This window comes from Salvelinus fontinalis, chromosome 12, assembly GCF_029448725.1.
Source record: "Salvelinus fontinalis isolate EN_2023a chromosome 12, ASM2944872v1, whole genome shotgun sequence".
Taxonomy (NCBI): domain Eukaryota; kingdom Metazoa; phylum Chordata; class Actinopteri; order Salmoniformes; family Salmonidae; genus Salvelinus; species Salvelinus fontinalis.
In genome coordinates this window covers 25,049,547-25,070,101 of record NC_074676.1, presented here as the reverse complement: position 1 = coordinate 25,070,101, position 20,555 = coordinate 25,049,547, and the positions used below count along the sequence as shown (strand labels likewise).

Genomic DNA, 20,555 nt, shown 5'->3' with positions numbered 1-20,555 from the left:
TGGGTGTAATACATGTTTAACCATGTACAGGGCTACGATGAGTGTGGGCTGGATTTTATATATATATATATTTTTTCACCTTTATTTAACCAGGTAGGCTAGTTGAGGACAAGTTCTCATTTGCAACTGCGACCTGGCCAAGATAAAGCATAGCCGTTTGACAAAAAACAACAACACAGTTACACATGGAATAAACAAACATACAGTAGAAAAAATAAAACAAAAAGTCTATATACAGTGAGTGCAAATGAGGTAAGATAAGGGAGTTAAGGCAATAAATAGGCCATGGTGGCGAAGTAATTACAATATAACAATTAAACACTGGAATGGTAGATGTGCAGAAGATGAATGTGCAAGTAGAGATACTGGGGTGCAAAGGAGCAAGATAAAGAAATAAATACAGTATGGGGATGAGGTAGTTGGATGGGCTATTTACAGATGGGCTATGTACAGGTGCAGTATTCTGTGAGCTGCTCTGACAGCTGGTGCTTAAAGCTAGTGAGGGAGATAGGAGTCTCCAGCCTCAGAGATCTTTGCAGTTCGTTCCAGTCATTGGCAGCAGAGAACTGGAAGGAAAGGCAGCCAAAAGATGAATTGGCTTTGGGGGTGACAAGTGAGATATACCCGCTGGAGCGCGTGCTACGAGTGGGTGCTGCTATGGTGACCAGTGAGCTGAGATAAGGCAGGCTTTACCTAGCAGAGACTTGTAGATGACCTGGAGCCAGTGGGTTTGGCGACGAGAGTGAAGTGAGGGCCAGCCAACGAGAGTGTACAGGTCGCAGTGGTGGGTAGTATATGGGGATTTGGTGACAAAAAACAGATGGCACAGTGATAGACTGCATCCAATTTGTTGAGTAGAGTGTTGGATGCTATTTTGTAAATGACATCGCCAAAGTCGAGGATCGGTAGGATGGTCAGTTTTACAAGGGTATGTTTGGCAGCATGAGTGAAGGATGCTTTGTTGCGAAATAGGAAGCCGATTCTAGATGTAATTTTGGATTGGAGATGCTTAATGTGAGTCTGGAAGGAGAGTTTACAGTCTAACCAGACACCTAGGATTTGTAGTTATCCACATATTCTAAGTCAGAGCCGTCCAGAGTAGTGATGCTGGACGGTCGGGCAGGTGCGGGCAGTGATCGATTGAAGAGCATGCATTTAGTTTTACTTGCATTTAAGAGCAGTTGGAGGCCACGGAAGGAGAGTTGTATGGCATTGAAGCTCGTCTGGAGGTTAGTTAACACAGTGTCCAACGAAAGGCCAGAAGTATACAGAATGGTGTCGTCTGCGTAGAGGTGTATCAGAGAATCACCTGCAGCAAGAGCGACATCATTGATGTATACAGAGAAGCGAGTCGACCTGAGAATTGAACCCTGTGGCACCCCCATAGAGACTGCCAGAGGTCCGAACAACAGGCCCTCCAATTTGATACACTGAACTCTATCAGAGAAGTAGTTGTTAAACCAGGCGAGGCATTCATTTGTGAAACCAAGGCTATTGAGTCTGCCAATAAGAATGTGGTGATTGACAGAGTCGAAAGCCTTGGCCAGGTCGATGAATACAGCTGCACAGTAATGTCTCTTATCGATGGCGGTTATGATATCATTTAGGACCTTGAACGTGGCTGAGGTGCATCCATGACCAGCTCTGAAACCAGATTGCATAGTGGAGATGGTACGGTTGGATTCGAAATGGTCGGTAATCTGTTTGTTAAATTGGCTTTCGAAGACCTTAGAAAGGCAGGGTAGGATAGATATAGGTCTGTAGCAGTTTGGGTCTAGAGTGTCTCACCCTTTGAAGAGGGGGATGACCGCAGCAGCCTATCCAATCTTTGGGAATCTCAGACGATACGAAAGAGGTTGAACAGGCTAGTGATGGGGGTTCCAACAATTTCAGTAGATAATTTTAGAAAGAGAGGGTCCAGATTGTCTAGCCCGGCTGATTTGTAGGGGTCCAGATTTTGCAGCTCTTTCAGAACATCAGCTATCTGGATTTGGGTGAAGGAGAAATGGGGAGGCTTGGGCGAGTAGCTGTGGGGAGTGCAGGGCTGTTGACCGGGGTAGGGGTAGCCAGGTGGAAGGCATGGGCAGCAGTAGAAAAATGCTTATTGAAATTCTCAATTATAGTGGATTTACCGGTGGTGACAGTGTTTCCTAGCCTCAGTGCAATGGGCAGCTGGGAGAAGGTGCTCTTATTCTCCATGGACTTTACAGTGTCCCAGAACTTTTTTGAGTTTGTGCTACAGGATGCAAATTTCTGCTTGAAAAAGCTAGCCTTAGCTTTCCTAACTGCCTGTGTATATTGGTTCCTAACTTCCCTGAAAAGTTGCATATCACGGGGGCTATTCGATGCTAATGCAGAACGCCACAGGATGTTTTTGTGCTGGTCAAGGGCAGTCAGGTCTGGAGAGAACCAAGGGCTATAACTGTTCCTGGTTCTACATTTTTTTTTTAATGGGGCATGCTTATTTAAGATGGTGAAGAAGGCACTTTCAAAGAATGACCAGGTATCCTCTACTGACGGGATGAGGTCAATATCCTTCCAGGAAACCCAGGCCAGGTCGATTAGAAAGGCCTGCTCGCTGAAGTGTTTTAGGGAGCGTTTGACAGTGATGAGAGGTGGTCGTTTGACCGCGGACCCATTACGGATGCAGGCAATGAGGCAGTGATCGCTGAGATCTTGGTTAAAAACAGCAGAGGTGTAGTTGGAGGGCAAGTTGGTTAGGATGATATCTATGAGGGTGCCCGTATTTATAGATTTGGGGTTGTACCTGGTAGGTTCATTGATAATTTATGTGAGATTGAGGCCATCAAGCTTAGATTGTAGGATGGCCGGGGTGTTAAGCATGTCCCAGTTTAGGTCACCAGGCAGCATGAGCTCTGAAGGTGGTGGGAGGCAATCAGTTCACATATGGTGTCCAGGGCACAGCTGGGGGCAGAGGGTGGCCGATAGCAAGCGGCAACGGTGAGATGTGATCTGAGGTGCCGGATTGATGTGCTCTGGAAGAGGGTTATCACAAGTTCTGACCCAGGCTCATAGCTCTCAGGGGCCCAACAACAACCCCAGGCCTGAGGCAGCACTCTACACTATAGCATGGAGGACAGAGGGAGCAGACAGCCCAAAGACAGCTAGCCTATCACAACCTGATCCCACAGGTGCTGGGTAGACAGGAACTGGCAACACGTCGTCTGCTTTGCCACTGGTAACATCATGAATATACTGTTATTATGTACTATTCAACATATAATACCACTTTATCAAGTGGAACACATACTAAGAACTGTCAACAGAACTGGACCACCTTCTTGAGCTTTACTTTAGGAAGGTTACATTCTAACATTCCTAATTGTGATGACGCCACAGGAGTGACCTGCCAATTCATGCTTAATTAAAGTTGTCCTCAGTCTTATGTATATTTCTAGAAGATCTGAAGAAGTTATTTTCAACATGTTCAGACAAGGTGGTAATTGAGTCCTGAAAGCAGGTAACATGGAGGCCATTCCTTTGTCACTAGACATGGCACACTTCAGCTCTGGATTGGACTAGGAGCCCGGCAGAGGATGAAAGAAGTACCTCTGATCTTATTCAACTCCTCTTCCTCCGTACGTCAAGTGGCTGTCTCAAAGTGAAGGAACAACAGTGTGTGTGGGTGTAGTCTCCCGCTTCAACAAGCAGAAACAGTCCAATTGTGAGCAAAAGACTCCTAGCTACCTACAAGTAAAAACCTGTCACCCCAATTTAAGTTAATAAAATTCCTCACGATACGGAAGTCTGCTTCAAATTCTCCAGGATTAGTGATTGAGTGAATATTTTTTATTTTTTTAATCTATAAACACGAGATGGCCGTTTTTAAATGCATTAGAAATAAAAGACGCATTTGTCCATTAGTAGAGGTTTGTGAAACAGTAAATGCTAATGAGTGTAGGAGAGAGGCCATTCCAGTCCATTAGAGAGTTCCAGTGTTGTGAGAATGGCAGTCTCTCCGAGGTTATCTACTGGCAGGCCACACTAACTCCAGAGCCACAACTCAAAACCACGACAGAGTCCTTCTGATGGATTAGACACATGGCCTTTCTGTATATCAACAGAAAAGAATGAACACAAAATAGATGACCAAAATGTAATCCCTTTTTCCTTCTAAAAAGGGTGCATTATTATTCATGATCCATTCTGAAAGTATTGATTGAGATACGAGCACTATAAACAGAGAAATAAAAGGAAGGGTTGAGGTTACCTCACTCACTTTACGCAATTGCAAAAACATCACAAATTGTAAACAGAGGAGAGCTGTCACGGAGGTCAGAGTGTGGAACATGTCTTTAGAGACTTACACAGCAGCTGGTAAGGCTCATGGGTTTTAAGTGGAGGTCCGGTTGGACGACAGACAGTGAAATGTCGGCTCATGACTCATGAGAGCAGCAATAGGCCAGGATATTGGTTGTGAAGAGTATGGGAATATGGGCGATGGAAAGGACAAAAAAATACAAAATGTCAATTTCAATGGATTCATGAAGTTGTATTGTATGGGGACCATGGAGGTTCCAGCCAAAGTAAATGAAGTAATTTGACATCCCATACACTTCCTCACGGCTGTCTCAGCAGAGGTGACATCACAAGAGGTCAGCAAGATGCATTATGATCAATGACAATGACCCTCACAGAGCCACAAGCAACAGCCACATACCCTTCATGAACAATTTGTATTAAACATAGTGTCATTATACACACTTGACCAAAAGTATGTGGACACCTGCTCGTCATCTCATTCAAAAACCATGGGCATTAATATAGAGTTGGTGCCCCCTTTGCTGCTATAACAGCCTCCACTCTTCTGGGAAGACTTTCCACTAGAATTTGGAACATTGCTGCAGGGACTTGCTTTCATTCAGCTACAAAAGCAGGTCGGGCACTGATGTTGGGCGATTAGGCCTGGCTCGCAGTCGGCGTTCCAATTCATCGCAAAGGATTTCGATGGGGTTGAGGATCAGGGCTCTGTGCAGGCCAATCATGTTTTTACACACCGATCTCAACAAACCATTTCTGTATCGACCTCGCTTTTTACACAGGGGTATCGTCATGCTGAAACAGGAATGGGCCTTCCCCAAACTATTGCCACACAAAGTTGGAAGCACAGAATGGTCTAGAATGTCATTGTATGCTGTAGCGTTAAGATTTCCCTTCACTGGAACTAAGGGGCCTAGCCCGAACCATGAAAAAAAAAATCATTATTCCTCATCCAAACTTTATAGTTGGCACTATGCATTCGGGCCGGTAGTGTTCTCCTGGCATCTGCCAAAGCCTGTCGGACTGCCAGATGGTGAAGCGTGATTCATCACTCCAGAAAACACGTTTCCACTGTTGAGTCCAATGGCGGCAAGCTTTACACCACCCCAGCCGACACTTGGCAATGCGCATGGTGATCTTATGCTTGTGTGCGGCTGCTCGGCCATGAAAACCCATTTCATGAAGCTCCCGACGAACAGTTATTGTGCTGACGTTGCTTCCAGAGGCAGTTTGGAACTCGGTAGTGAGTGTTGCAACTAAGGACAGACTATTTTTACGCGCTACACGCTTCAGCACTCGACGTCCCGTTCAGTGAGATTGTGTGGCTTACCACTTCGCGGCTGAGCCGTTGTTGTTCCTAGACGTTTCCACTTCACAATAACAGCACTAGCAGGGCAGGAATTCGACGAACTGACTTGCTGGAAAGGTGGCATCTAATGACGGTGCCACGTTGAAAGTCTGAGCTTTTCAGTAAGGCCATTCTACTGTCAATGTTTGTCTATGGAGATTGCATGGCGGTGTGCTCAATTTTATACACCTGTCAGCAGCGGGTGTGGCTGAAATAGCCGAATCCACTAATTTGAAGGGGTGTCCACATACTTTTGTATATATAGTGTAGTTTGTGTAAAACCCTCTAATCTGAATAGAAAGTGTATCAAAAGACAGTGTGTGCGGAGACTAGGTTAGCTGTATTTGAATGTAAAAGCTGGAACTCACTTGATTGGAATGCGTGAGACTGCGGTAGGGGTGGAGGTTGCAGTGACTACCTGCAAAATCTGTTCCAGAGTAGAAAGTCCCCCTCCCACCTGGAATGCCACTTGATCTTCATTGTTCTGTGGATGGAGAGAACAAGAACCGCAGTCAGGTAACAGGGAGCCGGATGGACAAGGGTATCACGTTGCTCTCACTGAGGACGCAACTGCTCTTTTCCCCTCACCTCCCACTTCCAAAGGGGAGTCGGGAGTGAAATCTGAAAAACACAGCGATCCCCAAAGCATTCCTGTTAAATCTCAAAAGTGCACAACCCCAGCGCTCCACCCCCACTCCAGCCAAGTTTCAGTGGAGGACAGTTACTCTGCAGACCTCCACACACACATACACACACAGAACCAGGGTGGTCTGTGCTCACAAACACAGGCCGAGGAGAGACTCTAGAAAAGTAAATAACTGACAAATCAAACAAAAACTACTAAAGAAAATCATCAATCAAGATAAGAGTCTTGGATACATGCTGAATTGACTGTTTATTTATTCCAATATGAAAACAGCTATAACTCTGACCGAGGTAGTGCACCCAGCTGAGGCTAGCACATGGGATTTAAAATGTATAGTAAACAATTATCATCATTAGCTGATCAACATGTTTAGTCTAACACAATACAGTGGTCCATAGAGTGAGTCATAGATACAGCGATCAAACAGGCCCTAAATAAGAAGAGGGCCGTGCCCTGCTGTTAGGATAGGAGAAACGAGTCAGAGCTCTTGGCATTTGGTCAGATGCTGCTGCAGCTACACAGTCCCATAAATCAACAGCTCCAAAGCCCAGAGCAAGCGGCTGCTATCAGGCATGTTAGTGCCTGGGTCGACCGGGAGGATAGGAGCTGCAGGGCTTCAGGGGTGGAGTGGGTGCTGATGGAGGGCTTTCCTCACACGGACGGAACAGCCAGGGGGGTGCACACCTCACCACATCACGCAAGGACGGACGGAGGTACACTGGAGGTTTCTTCTACACCTAATGAGGTCACCGTCTCCCAGGTAGTGTGACAGCCTCTAAATCCAAGCACTTCAACGTGTTTTTGTTCCACAGATAAGGGGTTTGCCAACAAGCCTGAACACATTGAGGAAGCGCTATGCAAAATTATATATAAGCCCTTCATCTGTCACTCACACGGAGTGCCAAGGCACAAGTCCTCAGGATCCGGTGACAAGTAAACACTGAACTCAGCTAGGGTTAAAGTATTTTGGACCAACACACTGAAAAGCACACCAGAAAAGCTCCTGCACTGAGGATTATAGAACTCTCTCCAATGGTCCAATCAGCACCGTGTGTAGCTGTATTCTGTTTGTACGAGACCAACCTCCTTTTGTGGAGGTTACCAACACTCTTCATACTTAAATCACGATGGTCTCTAGCACTGAGCTGGGTTTAACCCACTCTTAACTCACCCATCAACACGCCCATCTAAAAGCTTCTGGGCTAAATGAGAAAAGGCAGCTCTTTCATTGTAGTAATCAAATGGTCTTCTAAGGGAGTTAACTGGGACCTGCCCAGTCCTGGCTGTCTGACGTTAAAGCCAGACGGGGACACCTTGGCTGCGTCTGCCTTGGCAGCTTGACAGATCAATCTGCTGTGGCGATGGAAAAGAAGAAGAATGGGTGGAGAGGATTAACCTCCAATCATTTTAGGCAACATCTTAAGGTAGTCTACGTCTGCAATAACCATGTCATCCCTACCAGAGAGGACCAAGAGGAGACCCATCTGCTGATGTGGAGATATACAATCATTCATTTCTCAAAAGCACACCATCAGATCTAGGCTATCAATATTGGTGTTATCGGTGCAGGAAACAGTACAGTATTCAGTGAGTGGTCCTCTCTGTGGTGTTTCTCTAGCTATACGACTTTATACTCTGCTGCCTCAGTACTGTGGATGGCAGTAGAGCAGAGCAGGAATAATAGGCCTTCCTGTTCCAGATCAATGAAGAATAACATTTCAACTGCAAGAACTAAAGAGAGCAAATTGCAAGAACAGCGGAATTACACGCCATATTAAACTGAACCCTCTGGAACTTACTTTTTCAGGTACAGTAACTAAGTCATACAGGGAAACAATAAAACTGTTTTTCATTAAATAACCCCTTGAACCACGCTGGGAACTGTATAACAACATTAAGGTGAGATCTCCATAGGATGTGTGATGTAGTAACTGTTGTATCTATTGTTGCCAAATTATTATTTCATATAGCCAAAAGGCTTCTGGTTCCAAAGTCATGGTCACAACATCTGCATTTGAAAAATATTTTCAACAAGCCACATCAGGGAGAGGCAACAGAAAGTCTGTTTGTATATGATTAGTGACAGTGGCTGTACACACTGAAACAAGGTGACAGTGGCTGTACACACTGAAACAAGGTGACAGTGACTGCCCGTTGATAGAGGCTCAACACTCGCCTCTGAATGAAAACCAAAATGTTGAAACACAGCACTATCCTGCACTGATAGACAAAGATATATCTCACTTAATCTCCCATTCCATGTTCCTATGAAGCAGTGTGAGATCTGTCTGCATCCTGTCACTCCCTGCTTGCCAGACTTTTATTTATTTAACCTTTATTTAACAAGGCAAGTCAGTTAAGAACAAATTCTTATTTACAATGATGGCCTACCCCCGCCAAACTCTAACCCAGACGATGCTGGCCCAATTGTGCGCCGCACCATGAACCCTCCCAATCATGGCCGGTTGTGTTACAGCCTGGAATCGCACCAGGGTCTGTAGTGAACCCTCTAGCACTGAGATGCAGTGCCTTAGACTACTTCGCCACTCAGGAGCAGACACTCTGGTGACAGTGTAATATGATGAGGGGCTCATTTATTCTAGAGAGAAACCCCCAACATGACTGAAGACTTGAGGAAAGGTGAGGGGGCAAGGACAGACAGCCGAGTCCAAACTGAATTATACAGCTGGAGGAATCTTAAACAATTATTACCCCTGGTGACCATTATTACCCCAGCTAATCAGAAGGCCAGGCAGCTGCTAATTCCTGTGTCTGTGACAGAGGTGCTTTTGGGATGAGAGGGAGAGAGAGGGAGGGCCAGCAGGACATCTCTTTGTAGTCACCTCCCACCAGCCACTCTAATTAGACACAAAGACAGGGAGGAGGGGATACAGAGGAGGGGAAAGCCCCGATCCTCTGGCCCCACCAACAGATGCTGGGGCACAACTGACTTAGAGTTCATTATGGGTGTGACACAGGACAGCCTCAAACTGGTTGGCCCATCATGCAATATAACAGATGGAGTGAGCGGGGCAGACATACCCTACCATACATGCATTTAATCTTGGACCATAACTAAGACATACACTTACAAAAAAAGCCTGTGAGGAGTAAACAAAGTTGAATAGTCTAAACCAGCATCAGCATGTACGGGAGGAGTGACAAACCACAACAAGACTGCTGGGGTAAACATTTACAGAGAGTAAGAGTTTGTATGTTTATCGGGTGTAATGGAATGCTGTTTGGTACAATAAAGAGGGATGATTGGTTGAGAGACTGTAAATGGGAAACAAGTCTGGTGGAATTTATTCTATAAATTGGACTGACATTCATTAGGGACTAGTGAGGCGCAAAATCAGACACACCACAGAAACCACAGCCTATGGAGGAACTACAACACAGAGGGATTTCAATGTATGACCCCAATTAAGGTTACAAAGAGTAAGCCATCCTGGGAACATATGAACTAAAATACTAAAGGTCATATTCATAGACTTCAAGCAAATCTGTCCTGGTTAGGTCAGAAACATGTTGTCAAATTAAATGATTTCCCTGACTTTTTTTTATTCACGTTGGCAGCAACAACAAAGGCTTTAGTCTGTCTGATAAATAACACTCCTTCTGAACTCATAATAAGGGCAGTATTCAATAGCAGGTATTATTCTGGCCAACATAAGTCTGACTATTCATTTATTGTAGTAAAATCCTTCAAGGATAGAAGCAAATAATTGTAGTTACCTGAAATGATTTAGTTGTTATGGTAAAAGGTTTGGCGACGTTCCAAATCAACTACAGTAGTCTAATCCAGAACCATGTATTTAAATACATGTTTCTGGTGTAGTCCAATAGCTTTCAAGACTAGATTAATAAACATAAACCTCAAGATACTCAACTAGTCTAAAGAAGGCCAGTTTTATTGCTTCTTTAATCAGTACAACAGTTTTCATATGTGCTAACATAATTGCAAAAGGGTTTTCTAATGATTAATTAGCATTTTCAAATAATAAACTTGGATTAGCTAACACAACGTACCACTGGAACACAGGAGTGATGGTTGCTGATAAATGGGCCTCTGTACACCTATGTAGATTTTCCATTAAAAATCAACCGTTTCCAGCTACAATAGTCATTTACAACATTAACAATGTATTTCTGATCAGTTTGATGTTAATTTAAATGGACAAAAAAAATAGCTTTTCTTTCAAAAACAAGGACATTTCTAAGTGACCCTAAACTTTTGAACGGTAGTGTATATTTTATTTGATCTTTATTTAACTAGGCAAGTCAGTTAAGATCAAATTATTGTTAACAATGATGGCCTACCCTGGCCAAACCCGGAAGACGCTGGGCCAATTGTGTGCCACCCTATGGGACTCCCAATCACGGCCGGATGTGATACAGCCTGGATTTGAACCAGGGACTGTAGTGATGCCTCTTGCACAGATGCAGCGCATTAGACCGCTGCACCACTCAGGAACCTGGGCCTTTCACAAAATTCGGACACAGCTGATTTTGGCTGCATCCGCCAACTTTAGGCAGGCTCCTTCAGGCCCCATATTGTTGTTACTCTGCTACTCCATTCCCCACAATCCCCCACCTCCACATCCCAGGTAAAACCAGTCACTGGTTGGCCACGAAGGGGAGCCCAACCAGCCCATGACACCTGGCAAATGAAAATGTAAATACAGTCTTCATTCTCAGAGCTCAGTGTTTCTGACAGTCCCTCAAGTGTCATAAACGCTGTCCATCTTAGGCCAGCCTTTATTTGAAAGCAGTGAGAAACATTTGGGCCAGTGTGTAAATATGTGAGCTCATTACCAAGGTAAGAGAGGAGAAAGTTAAGAAATTATCCTGGAGAAAAATGATAGAAGGGAAAGCTCTCCACTCCCCAACAAAAAGATCTAGTTTGACACAAAATAAACCATTAGTGGTCACAGAGGGAGAGGCGTACTGGGGTCGGAGACTAGGCCCAGCCCAGAGAGCAGCAGCGAGGGGGGGTGGTTAGCCTGACTAAGGCTGCCTTGGAGGGGGGAGTGTTGGGTGTTGTCTAAGGAATTAGCAGAGAAAGTGGAGACTGAATCAGATATCGTAGAGAAAAACAAATCTCTAGGTGAGTCAATTACACACGAGAGATGCTTGTTAGGTCAAATAATCTAAACGGTCCCGACTCAGGGGGCAGACACCCATGCTGACGGAGACTATATTTATTTGACTTTGTCCTGGGATTAGAGGAGGAAGTGCCTCCCAGGCTGGTTCACAGCCCAGCCCCCATGTCCCACCCCACCCCCTCAGTCCAGGCCTCACTCTGCTCTGGGCTGGGCTAACGGGGGAGTTTAACAGCCATACTGAATGAAGTCTAGATTAAGCTCTTCCACCCTTCTACACAACCAAAACTAATGCAGAGTAGGGCTTTCCTCAATTGTTTTCATGCTCTATAAATATGTGAAGAGCTTTAACCACACGGTAAAGCCCAAACAGAGTTGGCTGACCTACCAATCCCAGTGTTGAATGGAGGAGGGCTCCTGGCCCAGTGACCCCTGACCTCCCATAGGGAGAGTATGGAGCTGAGGGGAGGAGCCCCCCCTGTTAGCGACAGCTTGAACACCATCCCCTCATGGACTCCTCCTCTCCAATTACACTGTGCTGCTGTGCTGTGCCACCCACCCGTGCCACCTCTCTCCCCCTCTGGGGAAATTCAGTAATAGCCTCTCCATCCCTCCCCCTGTCAAGGACCAGACACCATCATCTCTCTATCCTCCCGCCCACCAAAATGCACAGTGTGCTTTATGAAGCCTTGAACCGCATCTTGGCAGGAGAATGATGGCTTGTCACTGTATGTTCTCCCCTTCACAAACAGTGACAGGTGCTCCATTCATCCCCCTTATTGATGAACACACACTGGGTGTGCTGGGGCTTCACTGTCAATAGAATGCAGTTCAACTCCTTAAAATGGCATCCAACGAAGCCTATCTTCTACAGTGGGTCTCTCTTATATTCATTACATTGATTTAAGTTAACTGTTGTCATCAATGTCTGTCATTCATAGCTTTCTCGATAAGCATCGACTGTCAATGGAATACCTTATATTATGGGTTTTCAACCGGGGATCCGTGACACGAGGCAATGCGGGGGGGTCCGCAAATGTTTTATTTATTTAAAATGTTTTTCTGACTATTTCTAGAAACATAATAAACACATTTAGAATAACATACCTACAGTAGAAGAGAAAAATGTCTTTCTAATGAAGATTACTATTTTTTAACTCGAAATATTGAGCAAATTACTCTCATTGGAGCCAATTACACCCACTGGAGTATCTGACATAGGCTTTGAAAAAGCACCCGTGAGTAGGCTACCAGTGTGGTAAGTGCAGCTGAATGCTGGTAAGCTTTCTTGACTTGGACATACATTTTTGCCAACACATGGCAAACTTTTGTTTAACCAGCTACACAGCTGCTCTTAGCGAAAATGTGTTTGAGTTACCTTTCGAGCTTATAGGCTATGTTAGAATTTACACTTCCTCTTCCAATTATGATGTGGGAAGGTCAAAATAATAAAGAACCATCTACCAAATCTATTTATTTAAAAAGGTTAATTACTTCTTCTTGCCATTATCATTCGACTGATGATTTTGTAGCTTCTTTTGCTAACGTATGATGAGGGTTCCTGGGTCGATGGTTTGCCTGGGAGCAGGTCCCTGGGCGAGAAAAAGTTGAAGACTCCTGCCTTATATTCCATTGTAACTTGAGATCCTTTGGATTACATCTTCTAGGAAAACCTTATGTAATTGTATAAACCCACAAATACTTCTGAAGCATACAAATGTTTGCCTGTCCAGTGATGGGTAGCTCCTCTATTAGTAACATGTGGCCAATGAAAACACATAGCTAATCTGGCCTGCATTACAAATAACCCAGGGCAAGGAGTTGGGGAGTAACTGATACTCTACACTAGGACTGAGAGACACACAGATAGAGCTGCAGCCAAACAGAACGCAGTTGAGAGAACTGCCCCCATCCCTCCCTAACACCACTCCACACTCTGACTCTAAGCTCTGACAGAATGGCAGACAAGGAGCAAGTCTCAGTAATGTGTTACAGCTAGGTGTTAGTGATGTACCTGTTTCTCCAGGATGCGGGAGATCTCTCCCAGGGTTCTGTCCAGGCCTGACACCCTGGTGTTGGCCCACTGACCACTGTCCTGGCCCTGGAGCTGCTTGACCAAGTCCTTCACCAGACGCTGGAGCCTGGGGAGGAAGAGAGGGGGAGAGGTTAAGTCCTGTTATTCATCCATCTATTCATCCATGCATAATTATCATTGTATCATTATTCACTACAGTTAAATAGAAGAGATAGAATGCATAAATGTGTACCGGTAGTTGGGAACTTACTTGGCCTTGTATGGGGAGTCAGGGACTGTCTTTGCCTCCATTGACGTCTCATACTCCTTTGCCCTACAGAGGAACAGAAGAACTCTTTGAATAAGAGGAAAAGAGTGCCCCAGCTTTCATTAAAAAGGCAGGGGAGGATGAAAAGTCTGAAGGAACAGAAAAAGGTCAAGTTAAGACTGAGTGTTTATTTTGCCTGTCAACTTTTCCCCCAGTAACTTGGCTCAAAATAAATTATGCATTAATTCTACAGGGGCATAGTGCCATGTTGCAATCTACTATTTTCATTCATAATGACATTCCACCCTCATCACTTTACAATGCCATATCACATTCTCTGTTCAACTGTATTGTTAAATAAATATGAATGGTATACTTTAACTTGGGTAGCAAATACATCAGTGTTTTGAATCCTGGTCATCAGGACTGTTCTCTGTGGCATTAGACCAGCAGACATGGCAAAGAAGACAGGCTCTACTAGTAGCACACAGAACATCTCGGTCCATCAGTCAGACAGTTAGCATCCCAGAGCAGATAAGAGCTATTATTGATCCCAGTAACAGACAGAAGATCTTACGGTCAGGAAGCAGCTGATAAACTAACAGATCCCAGAAGAGGACAGGTGGAGCTTCCCCAGAGGACCAGACCTATTCTGACAGAACAAGGCTAAAGTCATTAGCATCAGCTAGATAGAGGAGATCATAAACACTGTCAATGTGAATCCAGCTCAGAATTAAACCCAGAAATAAAAGTGTGGAGTCCCAGTAAAGACAAAAGCTTTAGGTAAACTGACTAGGGAGTTACCAATGTTTACTATTTCTAAGGTTAATTAGCAAACATTTATCCCTCAGAGAAATCTCAAACAAGCAACAGTCAGAAATGTATGCTCCCGTCATCTTGATTAGCAGCTCCAGTGTAGATTTGGCCTTGTGGTTTAGGTAATTGTCCTGCTGAAAGGTGAATGTCTCCCAGTGTCAACCAGGTTTTCTGAAAGATTTTGCCTGTGCTTAGCTGTATTCTTTTTATCCTAAAAAAAAACTCCCTAGTCCTTGCAATGACAAGCATACCCATAACATGATGCAGCCACCACCATGCTTGGAAATATGAAGAGTGGTACTCTGTGACGTGTTGTGTTTTTCCCAAACATAACACTTTGTACTCAGGACAAAAAGTTGGCTTTTTTTTTAACAATTTCTTTACAGTATTAATAAATGCCTTTTTGCAAACAGGGTGTTTTGGAACATTTGTATTGTGTACAGGCTTCCTTCTTTTCACTGTGTCATTTAGCTTAATATTGTGGAGTAACTACAATGTTGTTGATCCATCCTCAGTTCTCTCATATCAACCATTAAACTCTAACTGTTTTAAAATCACCATCCGCCTCATGGTTGAGTCCCTGAACAGTTTCGCTCCTATCCGGCAACTGTGTTAGGAAGGACAACTATCTTTGTAGTGACTGGGAGTATTTATACACCATTCAAAGCCCAATTAATAACTTCACCATGCTCAATGGGACAGGTAAACATTTTTTTTATAATAATAATAAAATAAATAAAAATAAATAAATAAAATAAAAATAAATAAATAAATCAGTGCCCTTTTATTCAAAGGCATTAAAAAACTTCCCTGGTCTTTGTGGTTGAATATGTGCTTGAAATGCACTACTCAATTGAGGGACCTTAAAGATAATTGTATGTAGTCATTCCAAAATCATGTTAACCAATATTTTTGAACACAGAATGAATCCATGCAACTTATGTGACCTGTTAAGCACATTTTCACTCCTGAACTTATTTAGGCTTGCCATAACAAAGGGGTTGAATAGTTAGACTTTACATTTCAGCTTTTCACTTTTAATTCATTGGTAAAAATGTTGAAAAACATAATTCCATAATGTGGTATTGTGTATAGATCAGTGGCACAAAATCTCAATTTAATACATTTTTTATTCAGGCTGTAACAAAATGTGGAAAAACTAAAAGGGGTGTGAACACATTCTGAAGGCACTGTACGTCTGCTGCAGAGAAGAGAGAGCATGGGAAAATAAGTTTTGATCAGTCAGGGAAATAAAAGTGAGGAAATGTCTCACCATTTAAAAAGAAGATGGAGAACAAGATGGAGAACAAGCTATATGTTGAAAAGTTTTGGCACAGGTACAGCCAACTAGCGTCAGCAAACTATACCTTCCTTTTTAAAATATAAATATATTATATACAGCGCATTCGGAAAGTATTCAGACCTTTCCACATTTTGTTACGTAACAGCCTTATTATAAAATTCAATATATATATATTTTTTTAATCCGTCAATTTACACACAACGCCCAAATAATAACAAAGGCAAATAAGGTTTTTAGAAATGTCTGTAAATGTGTTAAAAACTTTAAAAAACTATTTACATAAGTATTCAGACCCTTTACTCAATACTTTGTTGAAACACCTTTGTCTGCGATCACAGCCTCGAGTCTTCTTGGCCATGACGCTACAAGGTCGGCACCTGTATTTGGGGAGTTTCTCCCATTCCTTTCTGCAGAACCTCAAGATCTTTCTGGTTGGATGGGGAGCGTCGCTACACAGCTATTTTCAGAGATGCTCGATTGGGTTCAAGTCCGGGCTCTGGCCTGGCCACTCAAGGAAATTCAGAGACTTTTCCCGAAGCCACACCTGCGTTGACTTGGCTGTGTGCTTCGGGTCGTTGTCCTTTTGGAAGGTGAAACTTCATCCCAGTCTCAGGTTCTGAGCGCTCTGGAGGAGGTTTTCGTCAAGGATCTCTCTGTACTTTGCTCCGTTCATCTTTCCCTTGATCCTGACTAGTCTCCCAGTCCCTGCCACTGAAATGCATCCCCACAGCATGATGCTGCCACCACCATGCTTCACAGTAGGGATGGTGGCAGGTTTCCTCCAGACGTGGCGCTTGACATTCAGGCTAAAGAGTAGGTTTAATCAGATCAGAGAATCTTGTTTCTCATGGTCAGAGTCCTTTAGGTGCCTTTTGGCAAACTCCAAGCGGGCTGCCATGTGCCTTTTATTGAGGAATGGCTTCCATCTGGCCACTCTACAATAAGGTCTGTCAGAAAATGACAAGAGGAAAACTGCCCATGCACTAACACATTTTGAAATTGCACCATGTGCATCCTACTATCACAATTCTCAATAGCATTAAGTTTTGGAACACACTGTCCGCATTGACACTGTTCTGGGTCCAGATCAGGACAGCGGTCCACCAGTTGAGTATGTAGGGCTCTAGACCAACTTTTTTCACTAACTTTGAGTTTATGGATAATGAGAACCAGAAAATGACCTGACCTGTATCCCATAATGTACCTGCATTCCATACAGAACCAACCTAATAAAGGCTTGACATTAATGTAAATTTGCCAGTGGCACACCGGGCCAGTACCAACTGAAAGCTAAAGGCCCGAGTGAAAAGAATACTGAGCCGGGAAAGAGTATGATGCGCACATCATTTAAATGTTATTTTTAATTTGTGGGCTGAGCAAGTAGCACATAATGACCTACCCTCCATTCTCAATCACATTTTAACTTGGCATTATCCTATTTAAATTGATTGTTTGGAGGGAAAAATAAAACCTCTGCGCAATCTCAAAAAGTGTGTCTTTTTATCTTTTGGTAAATTCAGTTGTTATAGTTTCTAGTTTTTTCAGGTTTCCACTGTCGAAAAATCACACTTTTTATAAAACCAATACAGTGGGGAGAACAAGTATTTGATACACTGCCGATTTTGCAGGTTTTCCTACTTACAAAGCATGTAGAGGTCTGTAATTTTTTATCATAGGTACACTTCAATTGTGAGAGACGGAATCTAAAACACAAATCCAGAAAATCACAGTGTATGATTTTTAAGTAATGAATTTGCATTTTATTACATGACATAAGTATTTGATACATCAGAAAAGCAGAACTTTTAATATTTGGTACAGAAACCTTTGTTTGCAATTACAGAGATCATACGTTTCCTGTAGTTCTTGACCAGGTTTGCACACACTGCAGCAGGGATTTTGGCCCACTCCTCCATACAGACCTTCTCCAGATCCTTCAGGTTTCGGGGCTGTCGCTGGGCAATACGGATTTCAGCTCCCTCCAAAGATTTTCTATTAGGTTCAGGTCTGGAGACTGGCTAGGCCACTCCAGGACTTTGAGATGCTTCTTACGGAGCCACTCCTTAGTTGCCCTGGCTGTGTGTCTCAGGTCGTTGTCATGCTGGAAGACCCAGCCACGACCCATCTTCAATGCTCTTACTGAGGGAAGGAGGTTGTTGGCCAAGATCTCGCGATACATGGCCCCATCCATCCTCCCCTCAATACGGTGCAGTCGTCCTGTCCCCTTTGCAGAAAAGCATCCCCAAAGAATGATGTTTCCAACTCCATGCTTCACGGTTGGGATGGTGTTCTTGGGGTTGTACTCATCCTTCTTCTTCCTCCAAACACAGCAAGTGGAGTTTAGACCAAAAAGCTCTATTTTTGTCTCATCAGACCACATGACCTTCTCCCATTCCTCCTCTGGATCATCCAGATGGTCATTGGCAAACTTCAGACGGGCCTGGACATGTGCTGGCTTGAGCAGGGGGACCTTGCGTGCTGCAGGATTTTAATCCATGACGGCGTAGTGTGTTACTAATGGTTTTCTTTGAGACTGTGGTCCCAGCTCTCTTCAGGTCATTGACCAGTTCCTGCAGTGTAGTTCTGGCTGATCCCTCACCTTCCTCATGATCATTGATGCCCCACGAGGTGAGATCTTGCATGGAGCCCCAGACCGAGGGTGATTGACCGTCATCTTGAACTTCTTCCATTTTCTAATAATTGCACCAACAGTTGTTGCCTTCTCACCAAGCTGCTTGCCTATTGTCCTGTAGCCCATCCCAGTTATCCCTGATGTCCTTACACAGCTCTCTGGTCTTGACCATTGTGGAGCGGTTGAAGTCTGTTTGATTCAGTGTGTGGACAGGTGTCTTTTATACAGGTAACGAGTTCAAACAGGTGCAGTTAATACAGGTAATGAGTGGAGAACAGGAGGGATTCTTAAAGAAAACCTAACAGGTCTGTGAGAGCCGGAATTCTTACTGGTTGGTAGGTCATCAAATACTTATGTCATGCAATAAATGCAAATTAACCACTTAAAAATCCAATACAATGTGATTTTCTGGATTTTTGTTTTAGATTCCGTCTCACAGTTGAAGTGTACCTATGATAAAAATTACAGACCTCTACATGCTTTGTAAGTAGGAAAACCTGCAAAATCGGCTCAAAAAAAATAAAGGGAACACTTAAACAATGTAACTCCAAGTCAATCACACTTCTGTGAAATCAAACTGTCCACTTAGGAAGCAACACTGATTGACAATACATTTCACATGCTGTTGTGCAAATGGAATAGACAAAAGGTGGAAATTATAGGCACTTAGCAAGACACCCCCAATAAAGGAGTGATTCTGCAGGTGGTGACCACAGACCACTTCTCAGTTCCTATGCTTCCTGGCTGATGTTTTGGTCACTTTTGAATGCTGGCGGTGCTTTCACTCTAGTGGTAGCATGAGACAGAGTCTACAACCCACACAAGTGGCTCAGGTAGTGCAGCTCATCCAGGATGGCACATCAATGCGAGCTGTGGCAAAAAGGTTTGCTGTGTCTGTCAGCGTAGTGTCCAGAGCATGGAGGCGCTACCAGGAGACAGGCCAGTACATCAGGAGACGTGGAGGAGGCCGTAGGAGGGCAACAACCCAGCAGCAGGCCCGCTACCTCCGCCTTTGTGCAAGGAGGAGCAGGTGGAGCACTGCCAGAGACGACCTCCAGCAGGCCACAAATGTGCATGTGTCTGCTCAAACGGTCAGAAACAGACTCCATGAGGGTGGTATGAGGACCCGACGTCCACAGGTGGGGGTTGTGCTTACAGCCCAACAACGTGCAGGACGTTTGGCATTTGCCAGAGAACACCAAGATTGGCAAATTCGCCACTGGCGCCCTGTGCTCTTCACAGATGAAAGCAGGTTCACACTGAGCACATGAGCACATGTGACAGACGTGACAGAGTCTGGAGATGCCGTGGAGAACGTTCTGCTGCCTGCAACATCCTCCAGCATGACCGGTTTGGCGGTGGGTCAGTCATGGTGTGGGGTGGCATTTCTTTGGGGAGGCCGCACAGCCCTCCATGTGCTCGCCAGAGGTAGCCTGACTGCCATTAGGTACCGAGATGAGATCCTCAGACCCCTTGTGAGACCATATGCTGGTGCGGTTGGCCCTGGGTTCCTCCTAATGCAAGACAATGCTAGACCTCATGTGGCTGGAGTGTGTCAGCAGTTCCTGCAAGAGGAAGGCATTGATGCTATGGACTGGCCCGCCCGTTCCCCAGACCTGAATCCAATTGAGCACATCTGGGACATCATGTCTCGCTCCATCCACCAACGCCACGTTGCACCACAGACTGTCCAGGAGTTGGCAGATGCTTTAGTCCAGGTCTGGGAGGAGATCCCTCAGGAGACCATCCACCACCGCATCAGGAGAGCATGCCCAGGCGTTGTAGGGAGGTCATACAGGCACGTGGAGGCCACACACACTAATGAGCCTCATTTTGACTTGTTTCAACCTCTACTTCATCACCCTCCCGGATCCGGGATCCTCCTCATCAAAAAAGCTGACTAGCATAGCCTAGCCTAACGGGACAGGGATATCATATAATATAATTTTCATTAAATCACAAGTCCAATACAGCAAATGAAAGATAAACATCTTGTGAATCCAGCCATCATTTCCGATTTTTTTAATGTTTTACAGCGAAAACACAATATGTATTTCTATTAGTTAACCATAATAGCCAAACACACAACCGCATATTTTCACCATGTTTCTACCGCATAGGTAGCTTTCACAAAACCGACAA

The 20,555-nt window shown here is 44.3% G+C and overlaps 1 protein-coding gene across 4 annotated transcripts in view; it reads right to left on the bottom strand.

The window, feature by feature from the left end:
- LOC129867048 (S phase cyclin A-associated protein in the endoplasmic reticulum-like) overlaps window positions 1-20,555 on the bottom strand; it is a 100,833-nt gene that overhangs the window by 36,394 nt on the left and 43,884 nt on the right. For all 4 annotated transcript variants that reach the window (XM_055940159.1, XM_055940160.1, XM_055940161.1 and 1 more), the window contains 3 exons: window positions 13,666-13,728; window positions 13,395-13,521; window positions 5,998-6,113 (listed from right to left, as the gene is read on the bottom strand). In XM_055940159.1, the coding sequence (XP_055796134.1) occupies window positions 5,998-6,113; window positions 13,395-13,521; window positions 13,666-13,728 (306 nt within the window). The remainder of the gene's footprint in view (window positions 1-5,997; window positions 6,114-13,394; window positions 13,522-13,665; window positions 13,729-20,555) is intronic.